This window comes from Antechinus flavipes, chromosome 3, assembly GCF_016432865.1.
Source record: "Antechinus flavipes isolate AdamAnt ecotype Samford, QLD, Australia chromosome 3, AdamAnt_v2, whole genome shotgun sequence".
NCBI classification, from domain to species: domain Eukaryota; kingdom Metazoa; phylum Chordata; class Mammalia; order Dasyuromorphia; family Dasyuridae; genus Antechinus; species Antechinus flavipes.
In genome coordinates this window covers 152,231,153-152,251,778 of record NC_067400.1, presented here as the reverse complement: position 1 = coordinate 152,251,778, position 20,626 = coordinate 152,231,153, and the positions used below count along the sequence as shown (strand labels likewise).

General features: G+C 33.8%; 1 protein-coding gene across 14 annotated transcripts in view; it reads left to right on the top strand.

Moving 5' to 3' along the window:
- Nucleotides 1-20,626, top strand: part of DOCK9 (dedicator of cytokinesis 9) — a 341,819-nt gene that overhangs the window by 299,981 nt on the left and 21,212 nt on the right. For 12 of the 14 annotated variants that reach the window (XM_051984058.1, XM_051984056.1, XM_051984052.1 and 9 more), the window contains 5 exons: nt 68-181; nt 313-528; nt 6,538-6,595; nt 10,226-10,332; nt 19,572-19,694. In XM_051984058.1, the coding sequence (XP_051840018.1) occupies nt 68-181; nt 313-528; nt 6,538-6,595; nt 10,226-10,332; nt 19,572-19,694 (618 nt within the window). Of the gene's footprint in view, nt 1-67; nt 182-312; nt 529-6,537; nt 6,596-8,637; nt 8,713-10,225; nt 10,333-19,571; nt 19,695-20,626 lie in introns of all 14 variants that reach the window. The other 2 variants (XM_051984046.1, XM_051984060.1) reach the window with 1 other exon arrangement.

Here is a 20,626-nt window from a genome sequence, read left to right as displayed (position 1 = left end):
AAACTATATTCTCACGGAGTAGATATTTGAATGGAAATTGATTAGATTGTATTGATATTTCTTCAAGGTTATCATTTCTGTGAGTCAATTGATAGCAGATGTTGTCGGAATTGGAGGAACCAGGTTCCAGCAGTCCCTTTCCATCATCAATAACTGTGCCAATAGTGACAGGCTAATTAAGGTAAGTAGCCAAGTTTATCCTTGCCTTTGCCTCTGTATGGGGGGTGGATAGAAACCCTCATTTCTAACCAATATTTCTAGACCAGGAAATGAATCCATGAATGCTCATGTGTCCATCTTCTCTGATTTTAGCACACCAGCTTCTCATCCGATGTAAAGGATTTAACCAAACGGATTCGCACAGTCTTAATGGCCACAGCTCAAATGAAGGAGCATGAAAATGATCCTGAGATGCTGGTAGATCTCCAGTACAGTTTGGCCAAGTCCTATGCAAGCACTCCAGAACTCAGAAAGACATGGCTGGACAGTATGGCCAGAATCCATGTCAAAAATGGGGATCTCTCTGAGGTAGCTTAAGTTTTGTGATTTAGATAATATAATAAGGTATTATTCATCAATTAACATTTTATGGATAAACATACAGTGAAAACTGTAGATGAAAAACTCAAAAAGAAATAGGGGACAACAAATTGTACATAATGGATCCCTGTAAGCCACACATTACAGTTATTTATTTTCATTTTATTTTGTTAGTTATTTCCCAGTTACATTTTAATATGGTTCCCCACTTGGAAGAGTTACAAGCTGGACCCCTGTTTGACACCTCTGCTATAGAAAATAGAAAGAAATACCAGTCTCTGCTTCAAGAGGGCTTCTAATCTAACTGGGTAGATAAGACACACACAGACATTTAATTAACATTGAGTCTTCCTAAAAAGAAGAGCTAAGTATAATTTTTATCAAATTGCTTGCCTTCTCAATGAGGGGGAACAGAGTGGAAGAAAATTTGGAACTCAAAATTGTATAAAAACAAAACAAAACAAAAAACAATAACAAAAAAACCCAAGTTTAAAAATAGTTTTTAAATAAAAAATAAAATATTAAAATAAAAACAATTTTAAATTTAAAAAGCATAGTGAGAGCATTGTGGTTGGAGTAGCCAGATTTTGACCTTGAATCATAGTAATCTGGAAAGAAAACATTACAGAGAGCAAAGACATTTGGCAGATAGTGTACTAGAAGGTATGAATTAGTGAAGTAATAACAGGAAAGGTTGGAAAAGTCAGTTGGATTCAGATTTTGAAGACCTTGAATGTCAGGATAGGGAGTTTCTGACTTAACTTATAATCTTTGGGGAAATTACTAAAGGCTTTTGATCAGGGTAGAATGATATAATCAAAAATAATGTTTTGAGCTAATTTTGGTGTCTGTTCTGTGTCACTTAAAATAGTTTAATAATGTTGCTGCTAGGGTTATTTTTAAAATCCACCATCGATATTTTTCAAAATACAATTCAATATATATCAAAGGCAGTGTGCATAAAAATACAAAGATTTATATTCTTTGATCAATCCCTTTTGAGCCATCTATCCAAAAATTAAGAGCTTATTATATTTCACTGACACTTAGAACCTATATCAATTCTCCTGTGACCATATTTCAAGTGAAAGGAAGTCATATGGTCTGTAGTTTGAGAATATGATAAATGGTTCTTTCAAAAGAATAAACCTCCTGGAGGCCAAAAGTAGCTAATTATTCTTGCATTTTATTCTTTGCTGTCAGGACTGAATTGTTATAACCTGAACAAGAGGGAGCAAGAGTATCGATTTTAGAGCTGGAAAGGAACTGGGGGGCCATTGAGTCTAATCTTTTCCTTTTACAGATGAGGAAACTGAGGCAGACAGAGAAATTAAGTGATTTAGCTAGAGTCACAAAGTTAATAAGTGTCTGTGGCACATTTTGAATGCAGGTCATCCTGACTTTTAAGACCAGCCCCGGGTCACACTGAATAACTTTAGTCTATGAAAACAATTGTTCTTCTGGATCTCTTCAGTCAATCAGAAGCAACTCCTGTTTATTTTATTATTAATTTTTTAGTTAATTAAATAATTCAGTATCATTAAGCACCTCCAGTGTGTCAGGCATTATGTTAAGTGCTGGGAATAATAAAAGTCAAAAGACAAATAATAATTGCATTTTTCTCACACTTTTTGTGAGGAAAAAATGCAATAATATTTGTAAAAAGCAGTTGGTAAAAAAAAAAAAGACACTTGATATAATGCTTGGAAAATAATAAGTGACATATGAATGCTTATTCTCTGCCCTTGTTTATGTCCACAGTGCTTAGCACAGTGCTCAAGTTAAGTTAAATCAAGTAAATAAACATTTATTAAGAGCTTGTTACTCTGCTAAGTTCTGGAGATCAAAATACAAACAAAAAGTTTAGATTCTAATCTCTCTGTTTAGAGTCTAATAGAAGAGAATAGCACATAAAAGTAAGCTGAAAGGGGAGACCATGTTGGGGCAAAATCCAGAAGTGGGTATGGCTGATCTGGGCCTTACTTCAGAGTAGCCCAAAGTAGATACTCACAAATGTGAAAAAGAGGCTGCAGGGGTGGGGTAAATGCTTAATAAACTCTTTTTGATTAATAAACTGAATGGAGACCAAAGACCGAAAATTCCTGTAAGATGGACTGTGACCCATGCTATTATGATCAGAGGTTTAAATTTTCCATATCATAAACTGGTCATCAAAGTCCTTTCCATTAGTGCAGAATGTAAGAGGAGGAGGGCTTCTATTCTTTTCCAGCTCCCAAACCTACATCATACTGTTTACTCAGCTCAGGTGTGAAGATGCCTGAACAAATACCTCAATTCTACTCTCGTTCTGTGCATACAAAGAATTACAAAGAGAACCATTATAATAGCAGGCATTTATATGGTGCCTTAAAGTTTACAGAGCATTTTATAGACATTCTGTCACTGAAGTCTCACAACAACAGATGAGGAAACTGAAGAGTCAAAAAATCAATTCACTTGTCTGAGATCACAAAACTACTAATGTTAGAACTGGGATCCAATTTAGGTATTTCCTGACTTCTGAACCAGCACCATTTCCACAGTTTGTTGCTACAAAGAGCAGTCAATCTGACCCCCTTGGCCAGACTATCATGTAGCTTCTGCCAGCTTCTGTGGCAGCATGGGGTTAACAGCAACCCACAGCCAAGTGGAGTCTACATGAGATCGTTCCTACCAATGTGTTTTAGCAAAAAAAAAAAAAAAAAAAAATCACTAAAAACCTGGATTTTAATCAAGATTCTTAACATTTAATAACGCTAGGACCATGACTAAATTAACTAATCTCTCTGGACCTTAAGTTTTTCCCTCCATTAAACAAAATTCCTCACAGATTTATTGTCATGATGTAGTTTATGAGCCACAAAATATTTTAAAATACTGATTATTATTATTATAAGTCATAGCATTATATGCCATCTCAGAATTTCTTATCACTGTCAATGGTCTAATAACTAGATTTTTTTCAGCTTTGTTTATTTCTGGTCAGAAATCAGTTAACTAGATCCTTAATATTTAGAACATATGTGTTTGGTCTCAGACCAGAATGACTTTTCTTTTATAATTAGGTCAGTTGATTGGATTTTGTAGTTAAACTTTTATCTATTTTAGTTAACTTAAGATTGAAAGATCAGAAATATATGTGTGTGTCTCAGTTTTAAGTTAACTAGATTTTTTTCAGCTTTGTTTATTTCTGGTCAGAAATCAGTTAACTAGATTCTTAATATTTAGAACATATGTGTTTGGTCTCAGACCAGAATAACTTTTCTTTCATAATTAGGTCAGCTGATTGGATTTTGTAGTTAAACTTTTATCTATTTTAGTTAACTTAAGATTGAAAGATCAGAAATATATGTGTGTGTCTCAGTTTTAAGTTAAATATATTTATGTTTGTCTGGGTGTATGTGTGTATGTTTATTCAAAGAAATATAGCTTTATATTTGGTGAATATATGGCAAATATACATTTATCAAATATAAATCAGATATGTGGTAAATATTCATCTGTCAAATATAAATGTGTATATGTATAATATACGATAAAATATATATTTAATATAACATACGTGTTATATTAAATTTGAGATAGAGGGCAGAAAATAGTTTCTTTTTAGAATGTAGAAAAAGCTAATCCCAATTTCTTGAGCAATTTAAAATGAGAGTTAATTTCCTTTATTCTGTTCACTTTAAGAAAATGCAGATATTATAAAAATTTTTAACAAAAATCAACTAATCAATCAGTCAATGATCATCTATTAAGTATCAGTGATACGTCAGACACTATGCTTATGAGGTTACAAAGGCAAAAATGAAATGATCTCTGCTCTCAGTGAACATATAGAGGGAAACAAATATATATGTGTGTGTGTGACATATAGCTATATCTATATATATAGATGTGTTTATACATACATAGACATATGGGTATCTAAATAGATATGTAGATAGATAGATAGATAGACAGACATACCCAAATCCCTATAAACACCCATACACATACAAACATACACAAAATTGGGAGAAGGCACTAAGCACTTCAGTTCAAAAATGATGTCCCATGATGTCACCTCTCACAGACCACAGCAGGATATTTTAAAAATATGACCTAACTACTTAAAAAGTAGAACTCTTGTTATATATTTCTTTTGGCCTAAGAATGCTGTGAAAAAATTACAGGAATGCTAAGGGCATTATGAAGCAAGAAAGTTTGAGAACTTCTCCACTCACAGTTGAGTAGATCAGTGAAGCTTTTAATGTATAAAGGAGCATTTGAAATAAATCTTGAAGAATGTTCGGGGTTTTGAGAGGCATAAATGAAGATAAAGTGAATCCCAGACATGAGAAATAATCACTGCAAAGGCATGAAGACCATAATTGGAGTGTTGAGTATGACAGACAGTAAAAAGAGTTGTTTGCCTAAACAATAGAATACATGAATGAAAAAAAATTTAATAAAGCTGGAAAGGTAAGTTATGAAGAATTTTTTTTATTTAATCTTTAATTCCCCCTGCCCCAGTTCCTTGTAAAAACAATTTTAACACTTTAAAAAAACTTTTGATTTCCAAATTCTCTTCTCTTTCCAAATTCTCTCCCCTCATTGAAAAGTCAATTTGATATAGGCTATACACACACACACACACACACACACACACACACACACACACACACACATATATATATGCAGTGATACAAAACATAATATCATGTTACTCATGTTGTGAAAAAACAAAAAAGATAAAGAAAAATAAATATGTTTCAATCTGCATTCATCCTCCATTAGTTCTTACACTGGAAATTTATAGCATTTTTTTTTTTTCATTTTAAGTCCTTCAGAATTGTCTTAGATCATTGTATTGCTGAGAATAGCTAAGTTTTTACAGCAGATCATCATACAGTATTCCTGTTACTATATACACTGTTCTCCTGATTCTGTTCATTTCACTTTGCATCAGTTCATGTAAGTCTTTCCAGGTTTTTTTTTGTGAAGAGTTTTGAATGCCAGACCAGAAGAATTTATATCTGGTTCTTGTGATAAGGAGCCATTAGAATGTATGTAACTGAAATTAACAATGGCAAACTATTTAAAAAGCAAATGTAAAATTATAATTAAATTCCAAAAATTCATAGATTGTATGAATTTTTTTTTCATGTGACATCCCTTAGAAAGATCACTCTTTTTTGTGGACGATGGATTGAAGTGGAACATAATTTTAAACAGGAAGATTAATTAGGAGGTTATTTCAGTAGTTCATATTGGTGAGAGAAGATGAATTTAAGTGATAGTCAAGTGAGTAGAGAGAATGGGACTTACATAAAAGAAATATTATGGAGATTGAAATGACAAGATTTTATAATTGACTAGATACATGAAATGAAGAGTAAGGAGATAAGAGTGATGCTATAGTTATACCCTCATAGAGAAGTTTAGAGAAGACATAGGTTTGAGGTGAAAAATAATGATATTTGTGTTGTCTTTCTGGTTAAAGCATTACCTGTAAACAGAATTGGTAATAACCCTAATGATTATATTTTGGCTCTCAGTTCTCTCAGGTTATTTACAAATTTTATATTGAAGTAGGTTATGTGTGACCCATATCTTACCAAATATATTTGATCATTACATTAGTGTAAATGATGGTAGCAAAACTTCATAGAGACATACACATATTGCTTTTTGTATTTTGAAGCCTTCTGTGGTTATGGAACTTCTGCTAGCATCTGTTCTTTTGATTCCCTTTTTCCATCCATAAACTTTAATTTCAAACAGCCAGTTGTGGAATTTTCAGTTCCATGGCTACGCAACATTTTTTCCTTTTGATCTTTTTTTTTCAACCAGTGAAAGGTCAGACTAATTAGGTTGTTTTTTTTTGGGGGGGGGGGTCACCCTAGTAACTAGAAGAGACTACAGTTACTTTATCAGATTATTATAGCACATGATAGCATTACCCAAATATAAAATGTCATTAATGACATGTCTAATGTATGATGTTTTATTTTACAGGCAGCTATGTGCTATGTCCACGTAACAGCCTTGGTGGCTGAGTATCTTACAAGAAAAGGTAAGAAGTGATTGCCAGTGTTTGGTAAAGCTAACTTTGAATTTATGAGGTGTGGTTTATTGGACTGCTGTGCTGGAAATATTTTCTTCTTCTGGTATACAGACAGCTTAGGAAAAAAATGTTAATTATGAAGCTAGATGAAGACTGTTCTGGAACCTCAGAAACAAACTTTTTTTAAAAAAGAAGAGGAAGCAGAGGTTTTTAAAAGAATTAAATAAACGTAAAAAACAACTCTTTAAAGATTGTACCACCAGAATGTAGATTGTTAAACATGCTTGTTTGATATAGTAGTCTTAGACTGAGTAACAACCCTGGAAGACTTTTCCTTTCTAAATATGCTGCCATTTTTGTTGAAGGTTTCTAACCATAAATTGTGATGCTTATTGCTAAGTGTTCCTTCCCACTAAATGAAACTAGGACTAAAAGGACTTGATCTTTCTCAGAGTATTCCATTCTCATAGGACCAACTCATCCTTTTGAAGGTTGGGATTATACTTCAAGGTGTTCAGGAGCATAATCATATGGTCAGCTCTGAGCACTCCATTGGACATAGTTATATAATTTGTTTTTGAGAACCTAGGAAATTTTCTGTATGCATAGCCTTCATCCCACTCAGAAATAAATATAGGACTTTGTGATAAAAGGAAGAGATTAAAGGGGTACAAATCAGGGAGGAAATGCTCATGTTATTAGTCTATTCTTGTTCACTTTCTAATCTAGGGGCATGAATTTAATTCAACAAATGTTTGAATGTACCTATGTGTTGGGGGCTGAATTGAGTACAGGAGATAGAATAATGAAAAACAATTCATGTTTAAATGGAAATTAAGGTTTAGGTTGGCCTCTAAGCCCAGAGGTTTCATGTCCTACCTCTGACTTATATTAATTTTGTAATCCTAGGTAAGTCATTAACCTTCACGTCTTTAAGTGGGACTTTAAGATTAAAAATTGCAGAAAAGGACTAACCTGAATTTAGAGGAGTTTTTCCATGTAGAGGCTCTCTATAGTAATAAAATTATAAGTCTGTTCCATATATCCCTAGCTAAGTGGTACAGTGGATAGAGCACTGGGTCACCAGTCAGGAAGCCCTGACTTTAAAGTATTCAAAGCCTTGTATGACAAGTAGTTTAACTTCCGTCTATCTCAGTTTCTTCAACTATAAAATTTGGATAATAATAACACCTACTTTCCAGGGCTGTTGTAAGAATTCAATGAGATAAGATTTGTAAAGTGTTTTGCATAGTACCAGCACTGTATAAACTATTATTGTGGTTGTTGCTGTTGTTGTTTACTCACAGAAACTCAAAAAGATAGGATGGTGTAAGTTGTATTATTCCCATTTTGCAGGTGAGGAGATTGAGACTCATAGTGGTTAAGTGACTTGCCCAGTGTCATGTGACTAAAAACTGGCACAACTCGAATTCTCATTTCCATCCATTACATCACTCCTGCCCTTCCACAAAGCACTTTGAAGTTAAAAGGATTTCTGTTTACCTAGTTCCTTGTATGGCTCCAGGCAAATCATTTAATGTCCCCATGCTTGAGTTTGCTCATCTCCAAAATGGGGACAGTATTACTTATGTGGAAGGAAAGTGCTTTGTAAACTTTAAATGTGAGCTGCTGCTATTACGGTCTGTTAGGTTACAAGTTAACTGGAAGTTTGATAAGCTCACCTTGACTAGTTCCTTTTTTTATTCGTCTTATCTTTATTCCTTTCGAAAATTATTACAGCAGCTTCTGGCAAAGCTGCTTTTAAGGTCATTCTACAGTACAGAAAAATACCCTAGAAAACAGAAGCATTAAACCAGGAGGGGAAGTCATTCCAGAAGTGCATAAAGAATGAAGGGGATGCATTTTGATATGCAAATCTGTCTACTTTGAATGTACCAAGTTAAAATAAATCAAACATTGTCACAAATCCAGAAGAAACCAAAAAAAAATTTGTTTTTTTCTAAAGAAGAAAAATTTTATTAGTCTCTTGCTACTTTTAGGATTTTCTATTAAGATTATCATCAGGTAATCCATTTCCTCATATTTACAAGCAGATCTAACATTCCGGCGGGATCTATCCTACCTCCCCTCCAGCCACAATACCTTCCAAAGGAGCAGTCTGGGAGGTGAGCCTGGGGGCCTATTCTCTAGCATCCAGGCCTGCCACTACTTATTACCATCCATTGGTGTTGGGTTTTTCTTGGTCATCAAATGGACAAATGGCTTTCACTCTCTTCCCTTTTCTCCCCCTCTTTCTGGAGCTCTCCTATGTTTGGTGAGAGAGCTCATCTACATAAAATTCCTTCACATCTTTATTTGACCCTCTTAATGTCAAATTATATTTTGTCAACTGACTTAACAGTTTAGCCTGAGGTTTTTAGTCATAATTTGTTTGCCTCGAGTCCAAACTCATGCTTTGGCTGCTCTGTTCATAATTTTCATTCATAAAAGCCAAATTTTCTATTACAAAAGTAATAGTAATAACTAATTTAATTAGTGACATCATCATGTTAATCCATTAATAGCAAGGTATTATTTCCTTTATATATGATGGAAAGTATCTAATTATGAAATATAGTCTTTTCTATGTCAGATACATACTATTCTGTAGGTTGAAATGTTACTATTACAGGTGGTTGCCCAACTAAAGTAAAATATTGTTCCATCATCATTATCATCATTATATAAACCTAAAATTGTTGGAAATACTTTAAGGAAGGAAGTTGATCCCAGCTATTTCTTTTAGCTCTAACTTTAACCTAGATTTGTTATTTTCCCCCAGAATATGGGTGTATCTGAATTTCCAAAGCACCAGCACCATTCCTTATCCAGTTTCCTTCTTGGGTGGAGTAAAAGACTTCATCATATATTAGAGGCAACTAAGGAGGAAACCAGCTAATCCAGTCTCCAAATTTCTGGTGCTATGGAAGTGCTTTTGTTTAATAACCCCATCTCATTTTAGAGAGGGAGGGTAACATATAAATGATGATTTATTGGTCTACTCCCAATCATACTGGGTCAGGTAAATTGTAATTTTTTATATTATTGAGGCTTAAAGGAAGTGGGACTCTTTCAATTTCCTGTTTCCTCTTTTAATCGTTTTGGTGTGAACATTTATCTGGTGTCTAGGCAATGATTTTCCTGACCGATCTCTTCAAATTTAATTTAACATAATTTTACTGTAAATGCTATTTATATATTTGCCATAAATTTATTTGTCTCCCATAATCATAATATGGAAAGCCTTTATATTATATACTAATTAATTAAATACTTTTTTAAAATATAAGAACTTGTTAAAAGCAGAACTAATTAGGAAATTGGAATTGCCCTCTAATTTTATAGAAACAGGCCCAGAGAAATTAAGTGACTCGAGATCATATGGGCAGGATGGAAAATATTAAGAGGGAGGCCTGTATGGGGGGGAAAAAAGGAATAACACATAGGAGAAATAATCAGCAGCATTGACTGCCCTCATCCTGAGTATGTCCTTAAGGCTTGACCTATTTTGAGACTTGGTCATGTCCCTCTGAAAATGGAAACACCCCCTGTCTTCAGCAGGAAAGAATCTTGAGTTAATTGAGTTCACCTACTTTCAGGCAATTAACTCTTCAAATCTCTTTCTCTCAAATTTCCTAGGCATGTTTAGGCAAGGATGCACAGCCTTCAGGGTAATTACCCCCAATATAGATGAAGAGGCTTCAATGATGGAAGACGTTGGGATGCAGGATGTCCATTTTAATGAGGTGAGTGCTTAGATTTCCCATTGGGTTACTTAGTTACTTGAGCATATCACAACTGGCCTTTTCCTGCTATTTGCTTCCCAACAGGCTTCCAGACTCACCACCTTTTTTCATGCTTTTCTTTCCTCTGCAGCTGCAGCTACTCTCAGATCTTATTAAGATCATTCTGTCCATTGCTGGGAACCACAAAGACTGTAATTCTTCCTTCCTAGGAAGTGTCCTCTAAACTCAGGGGGCGGGGGTATGGAGAAGCTGCATGTGGAAGCATTCCGTGAGAAATAGACAATAACTGATTATAAAGAACTTCACAGCGATCTTCCATTGCTCTGGAAATAGGAATTAAAACTCTTTAGTTTTAGAAATCATTGCTCTTATTTAATCTTCTTTCAAATTAAGCCTTCTTTAAAATTACATGGAATTCAAAGCAGTTAGACTTTGAGTCAATCACCTAAAAATCTTTTTTTCTTATATTTAATAGATCTTTATTTAGATGCTCTTATTTCATTAGATCTGGAAAGGACCTAGCAGTCACCTAAGCCAGCCCTCTAATTTTATAGAAACAGGCCCAGAAAAATTAAATGGCTCAAGGTCACATGGCAGGGCAGAGATTTAAACCCTGACAGGTGGGTGGTTCAGTGGAGAGAGTGCCAAGCCTGGAGTCAGGAATACTATCTTTTTGAGTTCAAATCTGTCCTTAAACATGGGCTGTGTGACTCTGGAAAATCATTTAATCCTATTTGCCTCAGTTTCCTCATCTGCAAAATGAGCTACCAAAGGAAATGGCAAATCTAGTATCTTTGCTAAGAAAACCCCAAATGGGGTCAAGACGAATTGGATGCCACTGAAATAACTGAACAACAAGTTTTTCTACTATATCGTATTGTTTCTTCAGAGTGTATACACTTTAAAGAATTTAGATTACTTTAAATAAAATAAAAAAGACCCAACTCAGGGGAGAAAGAAATAGAAAACAGCTAGTGAGAAATGATTAACCCCAGAATTTCCAAATTCTGTTTCCAACCAGAATAACTCCAATTATCTATGCCCCAGAATAAACTTTTAAATAAACTGGCTACAAAGAGTGGAAGTTTTTACAGCTAAAAAAAAACAAAAACAATAAAACATTTTCCAAAAACTATTTGGAAAATTATTCTCAAAAAATAATAATGATCTGCTTCATGCTCATGAAAATTTTGGTTATAACTTCCTTATTGGAATGTCCAGTCTGTGAAATATTTCTTTTACTCAGTAGCATGAAAATTGTCCCAACTGTAGCTGAGCCTAAAGCTCCCTGAGGCTTAGGGAATTGAGCTTTTGCTGAATTCAGAAGTTGAGTTTTTGCCTGGACTTCTTCCTATAAAAATTCTAGACTATAGCATCCCCTTAGTAGTAAATAAAAATCTTGGAATTGTAACCCAATCCATTTAACACTATTCCAATTTTCTTTCCATTACATCACACTGACTCTTTGATCTGGAGATCAAGTTTTGAGTACTAGTTGTGACATTTGTTACCTTTGTGACTGTGAGAAAGGGTCACTTTATCTCTCTTTTTCTTCATCTATAAAATACAAATAATAAATTGTGACCTCACTGCCTCATAGGGTTGTTGTAAGGAAAGCACTTAGTAAAATTTAAAATATTATAAAGAAAAAACTGGATGGTATGGTAAGATATCAAGTCAATTATATCTCTTTTTTTTTCCAATAGCATTCTGTTTTTCCAAATACATGTAAAAATAGTGTTCAACATTCATTTTTGTAAAACTTTGTGTTCCAAATTTTTTTCCTCTCCCTTTTTTTCCTCCCCTCTCCCCAAGACAGCAAGCAATCCAGTATAAGTTAAATATGTGCAGTTCTTCTAAACATATTTCCATATTTGTCTTGTTGTACAAGAAAAATCAGATTAAAAGAGAAAAACCATAAAAAAAAAAAAAAAAAAACGAAAAAAACAAGCAAGAACAACAAAAAAGGTGAAAATACTATGCTTTGATCCACTTTAAGTCTCCATAGTTCTCTCTAGTTGTAGATGGCATTTTCCATCAAGTCTAGTAGAATTGTCTTGAATCACCGCATTGTTGAAAAGAGCCAAATCCTTCACAGTTGATCATCCCACAACCTTGTTGTTACTGGGTATAATGTTCTCTTGATTCTGCTCATTTCAATTTATTTCAGTTTTTCCAGGTTTTTTTGAAATTCAATTTTTGAATTGTCCAGGAACTTAGGTGGGGGTAGGGGTGGGGAATGACAATATAGGACCAAAGAAAAGAGCTAGAGGTATAAAAAAACTTTAGAGGCCATCTATCCTCCCTCAATTTATAACTAAATTATAAACTCCAAGAGGAGAGAAAAATATCTACCCTAATGATTTTATAAATCATTCCTTATAGTACAATAACATTCCATTACTTTTAATACCATAACTTATTCAACCATTCCCCAACTGACAGGCATTCACTCAATTTCCAGTTCCTTGATACTACAAAAAAGGCTGCTACAAACATTTTGCACATGTACAATCTCTGTCTTTTTGCTTTGATATTTCCAAGTCAGGATGCAAGTTGATCAGCATGTAAATGTATCATAAACTTCATTCAGTCATCTCAGTTGTACCTGAATTTTCATGATCATATCTTGGAGTTTTCTTGGCAAATATACTATAGTAATTTGTCATTTCCTTCTCCAACTTATTTTACAGATGAGAAAGACAGAATTAAGTGACTTGCCCAGGGTCACACAGCTAGATTAGTATCTGAGGCCAGATTTGAACTTGGGCTCCAGGTCCAGTACTCTATCTACTTTACCACCATTCTCAGCTGTCATGTTAAACTTAGTGGTCAGCAATAATATAACATAGGAACCAATAAGTGAAACTCTGAGTGTGTTCATTTGGTTGACACAATAAAATAGAATCATTTCTGCAGCCTTATGAATTGGTAAGCACAAAAATCAAGAGATCATTATGAGCTCCTTGAGGAAAAGAATTATCTTTAACCTGTTTTTATATCCCTTGCACTTAGAATAATTTGTAGCACAGAATAAGCGTTTTAATAAGTCCTCCTTGACTGACAGATCAATTTGAAGTAACAAAGTGAATAAAAATTTTGAGCTCCTATAAATAAACTGAGGACCAAGGATATTTTTAATCACTACATATCCAGAGAACAAGTTTGCCTGCTTGGTTTTAAGCATAAAATTAGTTAATCTTTAACAAAGTCCAGGGTACATGTAATTCCGGATGTAACATATAGTGGAATTAAAAAATACTTAGCCAAAGATAAAAGCATCAAAAGTGAAACTTCAAGAACAACTTTGGAGACTTCAGCATATGTATAGAAGAAGAGACAAAAGCCTAAATGCTTCATGTTTTATAGTACTTTTATCTAACAGGATTTTTCAGGAAACAGTGACTTTCATTATGAAAGGTCATTATCTTTGCCAGATGTTTCTTGACTATGGAAAAGCTGAAGTGAAAAGATGCACGTGGTTTGCTGGAAATAATTGCTAGTATAATTTTTACTGCCAGATACAATTAAGTACATAAATTGGTCTCCTCAAGAGGTTCCAAAGTAGTTTACTTCTGACAGAGAACAGTTTCCAGGCAATTGGATATAAGTTGTCGTTATGTTACAAAATCATTATGAAGCACACTATCTGGTTCAATTCAATTTCTTAAGGCTATCCTATATGCTAGGCACTAGACATAGAGGAACAAAAAAGCCCTGAAAAAGTCTGTTCTCGGGAACTTACTTATAGTTACTTTATAAAATAGTTTAAGCATGAATTGTCCAGGAACTTAGGTAGGGGTAGGGGTGGGGAATGACAATATAGGACCAAAGAAAAGAGCTAAAGGTATAAAAAAACTTTAGAGGCCATCTATCCTCCTTCAATTTATAACTAAATTATAAACTTCAAGAGGAGAGAAAAATATCTACCCTAAATTATATTGCCTTGGTCCCCCTTTGCACAATAATCCATTAAGGCAGAGAATATTCTGTAAATATATGGCTAAATATATTAGCAGATTTGTGGAGTCATATAATAGGCATTATATTTGGAATTAAAGCATTTAAGTTGAAGATCAACTCTGTTTCTTACTGGCTGTCTGTACTTGGACAAATCTCTTGACCAGTACTCACTTAGCTTGACACATAGTAGATAATTTAAAAATGCTAGTTGAAAACTATCTTTGCATGTATTTTGAAAAATAAAAAGCTATTATTTTTTTAAAATTACAAACTAAATTTTAGTTGCTGAAAAATGTCACAAAACCTTAGTCTATAAAGTCATCTATAAACCTCAGCTCAGTCATTTGTAAAATGGGGGTGAAGATGCTTGCAATTATCTACCTCTTGGGAATGTTAAAAGTTCTCTCTAAACTAGAAATGGCTTATAGAAGGCCATATAAGTTGTTGTTGCTTTTTAAAAATGCTATTAAATTAGGGTTTAATAAATTTTAATTTAATAGGTATTTAGTAAATATCTGTTGTCTGAAGAGCAAGTGGTGAGTCAGATACAAACCTTAAAAAATATATGGATCTGTCATGACAGAAATACAAACATATGCAGATAGATACAGTAGACAATAGTTATGTCAAATTCAAATACAAAAGGTTCCCTGTGAGCTTCATGTTGACCTAAAAAGCCACAAATTGCCAATTATCTCTGTTGTATTTTTATTTTATTATTCTCAATTCCATTTTAATCTAGTTAAGGTCACACTCGAAAGATTTGTGGGCTACTTGCATTCAAGTTTGATACCTTTGGTATAAAAGAATACACAAATTCATAAGAGAAGTACAAGCAAAGTGGGATTGGAGGGAAAGTCATTGTATCTGTTAGAGGAAAAAAAAAAGAAATGCAATAATTTATTGCTTGACAGCCTTGATAAATTCAATATGGATGTAGAATTTTAGTTCTGAAAAGGACTTTAGAAATCACTCTGACAAATCTTTTATTTTACAAGTAAACTGAAAGTGATAGAATGTAGGATTTAATTAATGTCAGAAGTGACTTCTTGTATGGCAAAACACTGAATTTGGAGTCAAAGATCCTGAAAATGTTCTCTACTATCACTACAATAGGGGGCAAGTCACATCTCCTGAGAGCCATGGTTTCTACCTGTGTAAGATGAAGGTGTTGGATAAGATCAGTGGTTCTCAGAGTGTGGTCCAAAGAATCCTGGGAATCTCTGAAACCTTTTCAGAGGAACTACAAATTCAAAATTAGTTTTCTTTGTAATATGGTAAATATCTATAAATTATAAATAAAAACTCATTAGATAGATCCTCAAAATTTTTTAATAATATAAAGGAACACTGAAAATAAATGTTGAACAATATATATAATGATCAATTCTGATGGACCTGGCAATGAGATGAACCAAATCAGTTCCAATGGAGCAGTAATGAACTGAACCAGCTATGCCTAGCGAAAGAACTCTGGGAGATGACTAAGAACCATTACATAGAATTCCCAATCCCTATATTTTCACCCACCTGCATTTTGGATTTTCTTTATAGGCTAATTGTACAATATTTTAGAGTCCGATTCATTTTGTACAGCAAAATAACGGTTTGGTCATGTATATTTATTGTGTATCTAATTTATACTTTAATATATTTAACATCTACTGGTCTTCCTGCCATCTAGGGGAGGGGGTGGGGAAAAGGAGGGGAAAAATTGGAACAAAAGGTTTGGCAGTTGTCAATGCTGTAAAATTACCCATGCATATAACTTGTAAATAAAAAGCTATTAAAAAAAATAAAAAATAAATAACTGTTGAAGAATCATTGGATTAGATCACTTCTAAGGCCCTTTCTAATTCTTATATCCATGTATCCAATTAGTTACCAGAACCTAGGACTTCTTATTTTCTAGTTCATATGCTTTTCTTCATAAATTCACAGTCTTCCAGGGATAGACGCCTCTCTGCACTGGTAGCATACTTTAAAATTTTTTTTTCTTTTTTTAAATATTTTATTTTTTCCCCAATTACAGTAATATGCTTTTGTGATGATAGGGATGGGAAAGTAGATGAGACACTGAATTTCAAGAAATTCCTTAAAGCAGGAAACATGTCTCATTGTGTCCTTATTCTAGCACAGGGTAGGTATTCAATAATGAAATATTTATTGAATAAGTGATCAAATCCAGGCTTGCTTTAACACATCTGAAGGACCTCCACTTCGGGCCATCTGTTATTGAAATCACTTTTAGATTGTCATATACAATTGAGTCTTTGGAATGACATGTGACATTAGCCAATTTGGACAGGCTACACAGGTTAGTGGAATTCTGTTCATAAGTGAAAGCTGTAAGTTATTGTATCCTTACCTCAGAGAGTAATTCCCCATCCCAAGGCCTTTAACCCAACCAAGGAATGGGTCAGCCACTTATTAAAGCTTTAGCAAAGGATATTATTGATATTTTATAGCACTTTAAGATTGATGAGGCATTTTATATGAATTATCTCAATGAATTCTCAGAGATCCCTGTCTAAGGTATCCATTTTAAAAGTAAGGTTAAAAGTAGTCAAGTGACTTACCTAATAATCACATAGTGTCTAAATCAGACTTCAAAGCCAATGCTCTTTAACACATTGCTAAAAAAAAAAAAAGAAGAAATATATAAATATATACAAAACATAAAAAATATATAGAAAGAGATACTTTGCATTGACAGTGGTAGATTACTTGTTTCATTATAATTTTCTTTGAACTTTATTCAACTTTTTCATAGTCAAGTGGGAACAAGGCAAATTTGATCATAGTAGAGCTTTCACTTATAAAAATTTCTTTAAAAAATTTCCTACAAGGAAATATGTGGAACATAAATAGGCACACTAATGCATCTTTTTATTTAGGAACTCAATTGGTTGCTATGTATATGTAACTTTTTTGCCCTCATTAGTTAATGGGTGTTATGATAAAAACCATTAGACATCTGGATCTCCTTTTATAAGCATTGATTCCAGGATTCAGTCATGCACATAGCAGTTTTATGATTTGTATACCTAAAGGATGTCATAGAGGTAGAGATTGTCTTGCTCTGACAGTGTTTTTTATAAAGCTAAATTTTTAAAGAAAAAAATTAAAAATTTACAATAGACTTTCTTTCTTGCCTCTTAAAAAGCAATTACTTCAAATCAGTAAATAAGTATATTTAAGTCTAAAAACAAATATGTGAAAAGTAAGAAACTTAAAAATCTTAATATGGGGGCAGCTAGATGAAGCAGTGGATAGAGCACTGGTTCTGGATTCAGGAGGACCTGAGTTCAAATCTAACTTCAAACATTTGATATACATCAACTGTTTGATCCTGGGCAAGCCACTTAAGCCCAATTTTCTCACAGAAGAAAAATAAAATCTCCATATGAAAGACAAATGCTTGTTGGAATAAGGCAAAAATGTGCTAACATAGACTGGAAATCCAGAACATTAATGTTTTTAATTAGATATGGTTTTAATTAGATATGGTAGCAGTCTGTTTATTGATTGTAGTTGATAGTTTTATCTCAGCAATATAATGAGGAAAGAAAGTGTAATGTATGAATAAATAATAACTGTTTGAAAAGGCTATGGTGTTTTTAGGGGTCTACAAACTCAATACAAGTCAATCAATCAATAAACATCTATTAAGCACCTACTATATGTGAAGCATTGTGCTAATCATTGGAGACATGAAGAACGACAGAAGGTTATTTCTGCTTTCAAGCAGCTCATAGTCTAATGGAAGATATAACAAGTTAACAATTATGTACAAACCAGATTTCTATGGAATATATATGTGTATGTGTATGAATATATTTATGTTATATTTATAATATTATTTATATTACATATAAATATATAATACTTGTATACATGTGTATGTATACTTATATATGTAGTGTAAAATGGAGACAACAGGAAGGCACTAGAATTGTGGGATACTGAGAAAAACTTCTTGTAAAAGGTGAGATTTGAAGGAAGTCTGGAAATGAAGAAAATCTCAAGCAAGGTGACAACTGGTAAAAATTCCCAGATTTGGGAGATGGAGTATCTTGTGTGAGGAACAACAAAGAGACCACTGTCACTGGATTACAGGATATGGAGGTGGGAGTGGGCAGAGAAAGCCAGAAAAGTTAATTTGATCTTGAGTTTCTTCAGGAGAAGTGTTTAGTCATGTCCAAATCTTTGTCATCCTACTTGGGGTTTTCTTGGCAAAGATCCCGGAGTGGTTGGCCATTTCCTTCTCCAGCTCATTTTACAGATGGGGAAACCAAGGCAAACAGGGTTATGTGACTTGCCCAGAGTCACGTAGCTAGTATATAAAGGAAGTAAGCCTCAAACCCAAGTCTTCATGACTTCAACACCTGCCTTCATGACACTTATGCTGCCTCTTAATCTGCAGACTTTTGCTTACTTAATTCCAACTTCTGCTTACTCATTATTTGAGTCATTCTTCTTGTTGTTTTTTCCATTGCTTCTTTATTATAAAATTATCTTTATTATCTGTTGAGACCATTTATATTAATTCTCCATACGGTTACACTCCCATTTCATCTTCACAAAAAGTCACTTTTTTTTTTGAAGGCAATAGTTATTCTACCATCATGGAGTAAGGAAATAGCTTCCAAAAGCAAATGCTTTGCAAATGGATAAATAAATGAAGCATTTTTTTAAAACATGTGCCAGGCACTGTGCTAAATATTAAGAACACAGGTAGGAGCAAGCAAAGATAGTCCCTGCCCTCAGAGAGCTTCTCTTTTAAAGGACAAAAACATCCCATAAAGGGAAGCTTGAAAGGGAGGTAGGATGGCATTTTGTGAAGCAGACTTGAACTGGCTTGGAGGCCTCAGTACCACCAAGATAAGGGCTAAACTGTCAAAGCCAAGGGATCCAGGAGCAGTGTACAACTTCCTGGGAGGAAAGGAGGAGGAGGTTATGGTCCAAGCAAGCCAGGAGTAGCGGTGGATGCCTGGACCCCAGCAAGGCGTGCAAAATATCAGTGACAATTTTGTTCCCTTCATGAGATAATCATGGTCATCGCACGGTAGCCCATTCTGAGCTGTGTTACTTAACTCCTTCTTAGAATGTTTGCAAAGCATCTGAAAAATGTATCCTGACAGAATGATGGAGGCTAACTTTTAACCAACAAGGAAACCTTAATGTACTTAACACTATCATTCAACTTACACTTCTTTATAAATTATTTCACTGATAATTGCCTTATTTTTCAATTATCTTTTTTCTGCAATTAGGACGTATTGATGGAATTGCTAGAACAGTGTGCAGATGGGCTCTGGAAGGCTGAACGCTACGAGTTGATTGCTGACATCTATAAACTCATAATTCCCATTTATGAGAAACGGAGAGATTTTGAGGTACCTTGTATTAGATTTTCTACTTTTCATAATATTTGTCTGACAAACTTCCTTTTCTTGCTTTACATAATTTTGAAGTTTTCTTAGAAGTAGGAATTTTCTGATTTTCCTCTCTTTTTTATAAAAAAGTAAAAAAAAATGGAAATGATATTATTTCACTGTCTAAAGTTTTAAATATATGTGGCTCTTAAGTAGATGAAATAAATTAATTTGCTGAAATTGGGAACCATATAGTCAACTTGCAATTATCCATACCACTGAAGGAGAGCAGCAACATGGAAAATCCAAAATGGCAGTTAATTTAAATATAATTTTATTTTACTTTGGAAGGTAGTTTTGTACTTATATTTGAATATGCATGTTTTGGATTTTTGAAAACTTATAACAAAATAATGAAAATATGAAGATCTGCAAGGTTCTGGAAGATATAGAACAGGGGTTTGGCAGCATCTTCATATAGCACATGTGTCAAAAAGAGTACCCAGACAGGTTTTTCAATGGAAACTTAATTGTTGTTTCTCTCTCTTTCTCCTCTGCCATTTGCAAAAATTTACATTTCTGCCTTCTGTGAAAATCAGCATGTAAATAAACACCCACTAAGTTTATTATTAAGCATCTAGTAACCATTCTGAACGTCCTTCCTATATCAATAGAGCTTTCTGTACCCTAGGCCTCTGTACAGAAGTCTTCCCCTTGCCACTCAAAATATTGAATGTTTGTAAACTCTAACCAAGAAATTTATCAAGCTTTCCCATCCAGCCTTTGTTTATAACTCTCCTAGCTCTCTACTTCATGCTGAAAATGATTTGCCTTCAATCATGAACATATCCTAAATAGGACTTTATGTTTCTACCTTCTTTTGAGGGAAATAATTAAATATCTCATATTCAAAGGTCTTCTGCAGGCTACCGTGGGTAGAAGAGAATGCTAGG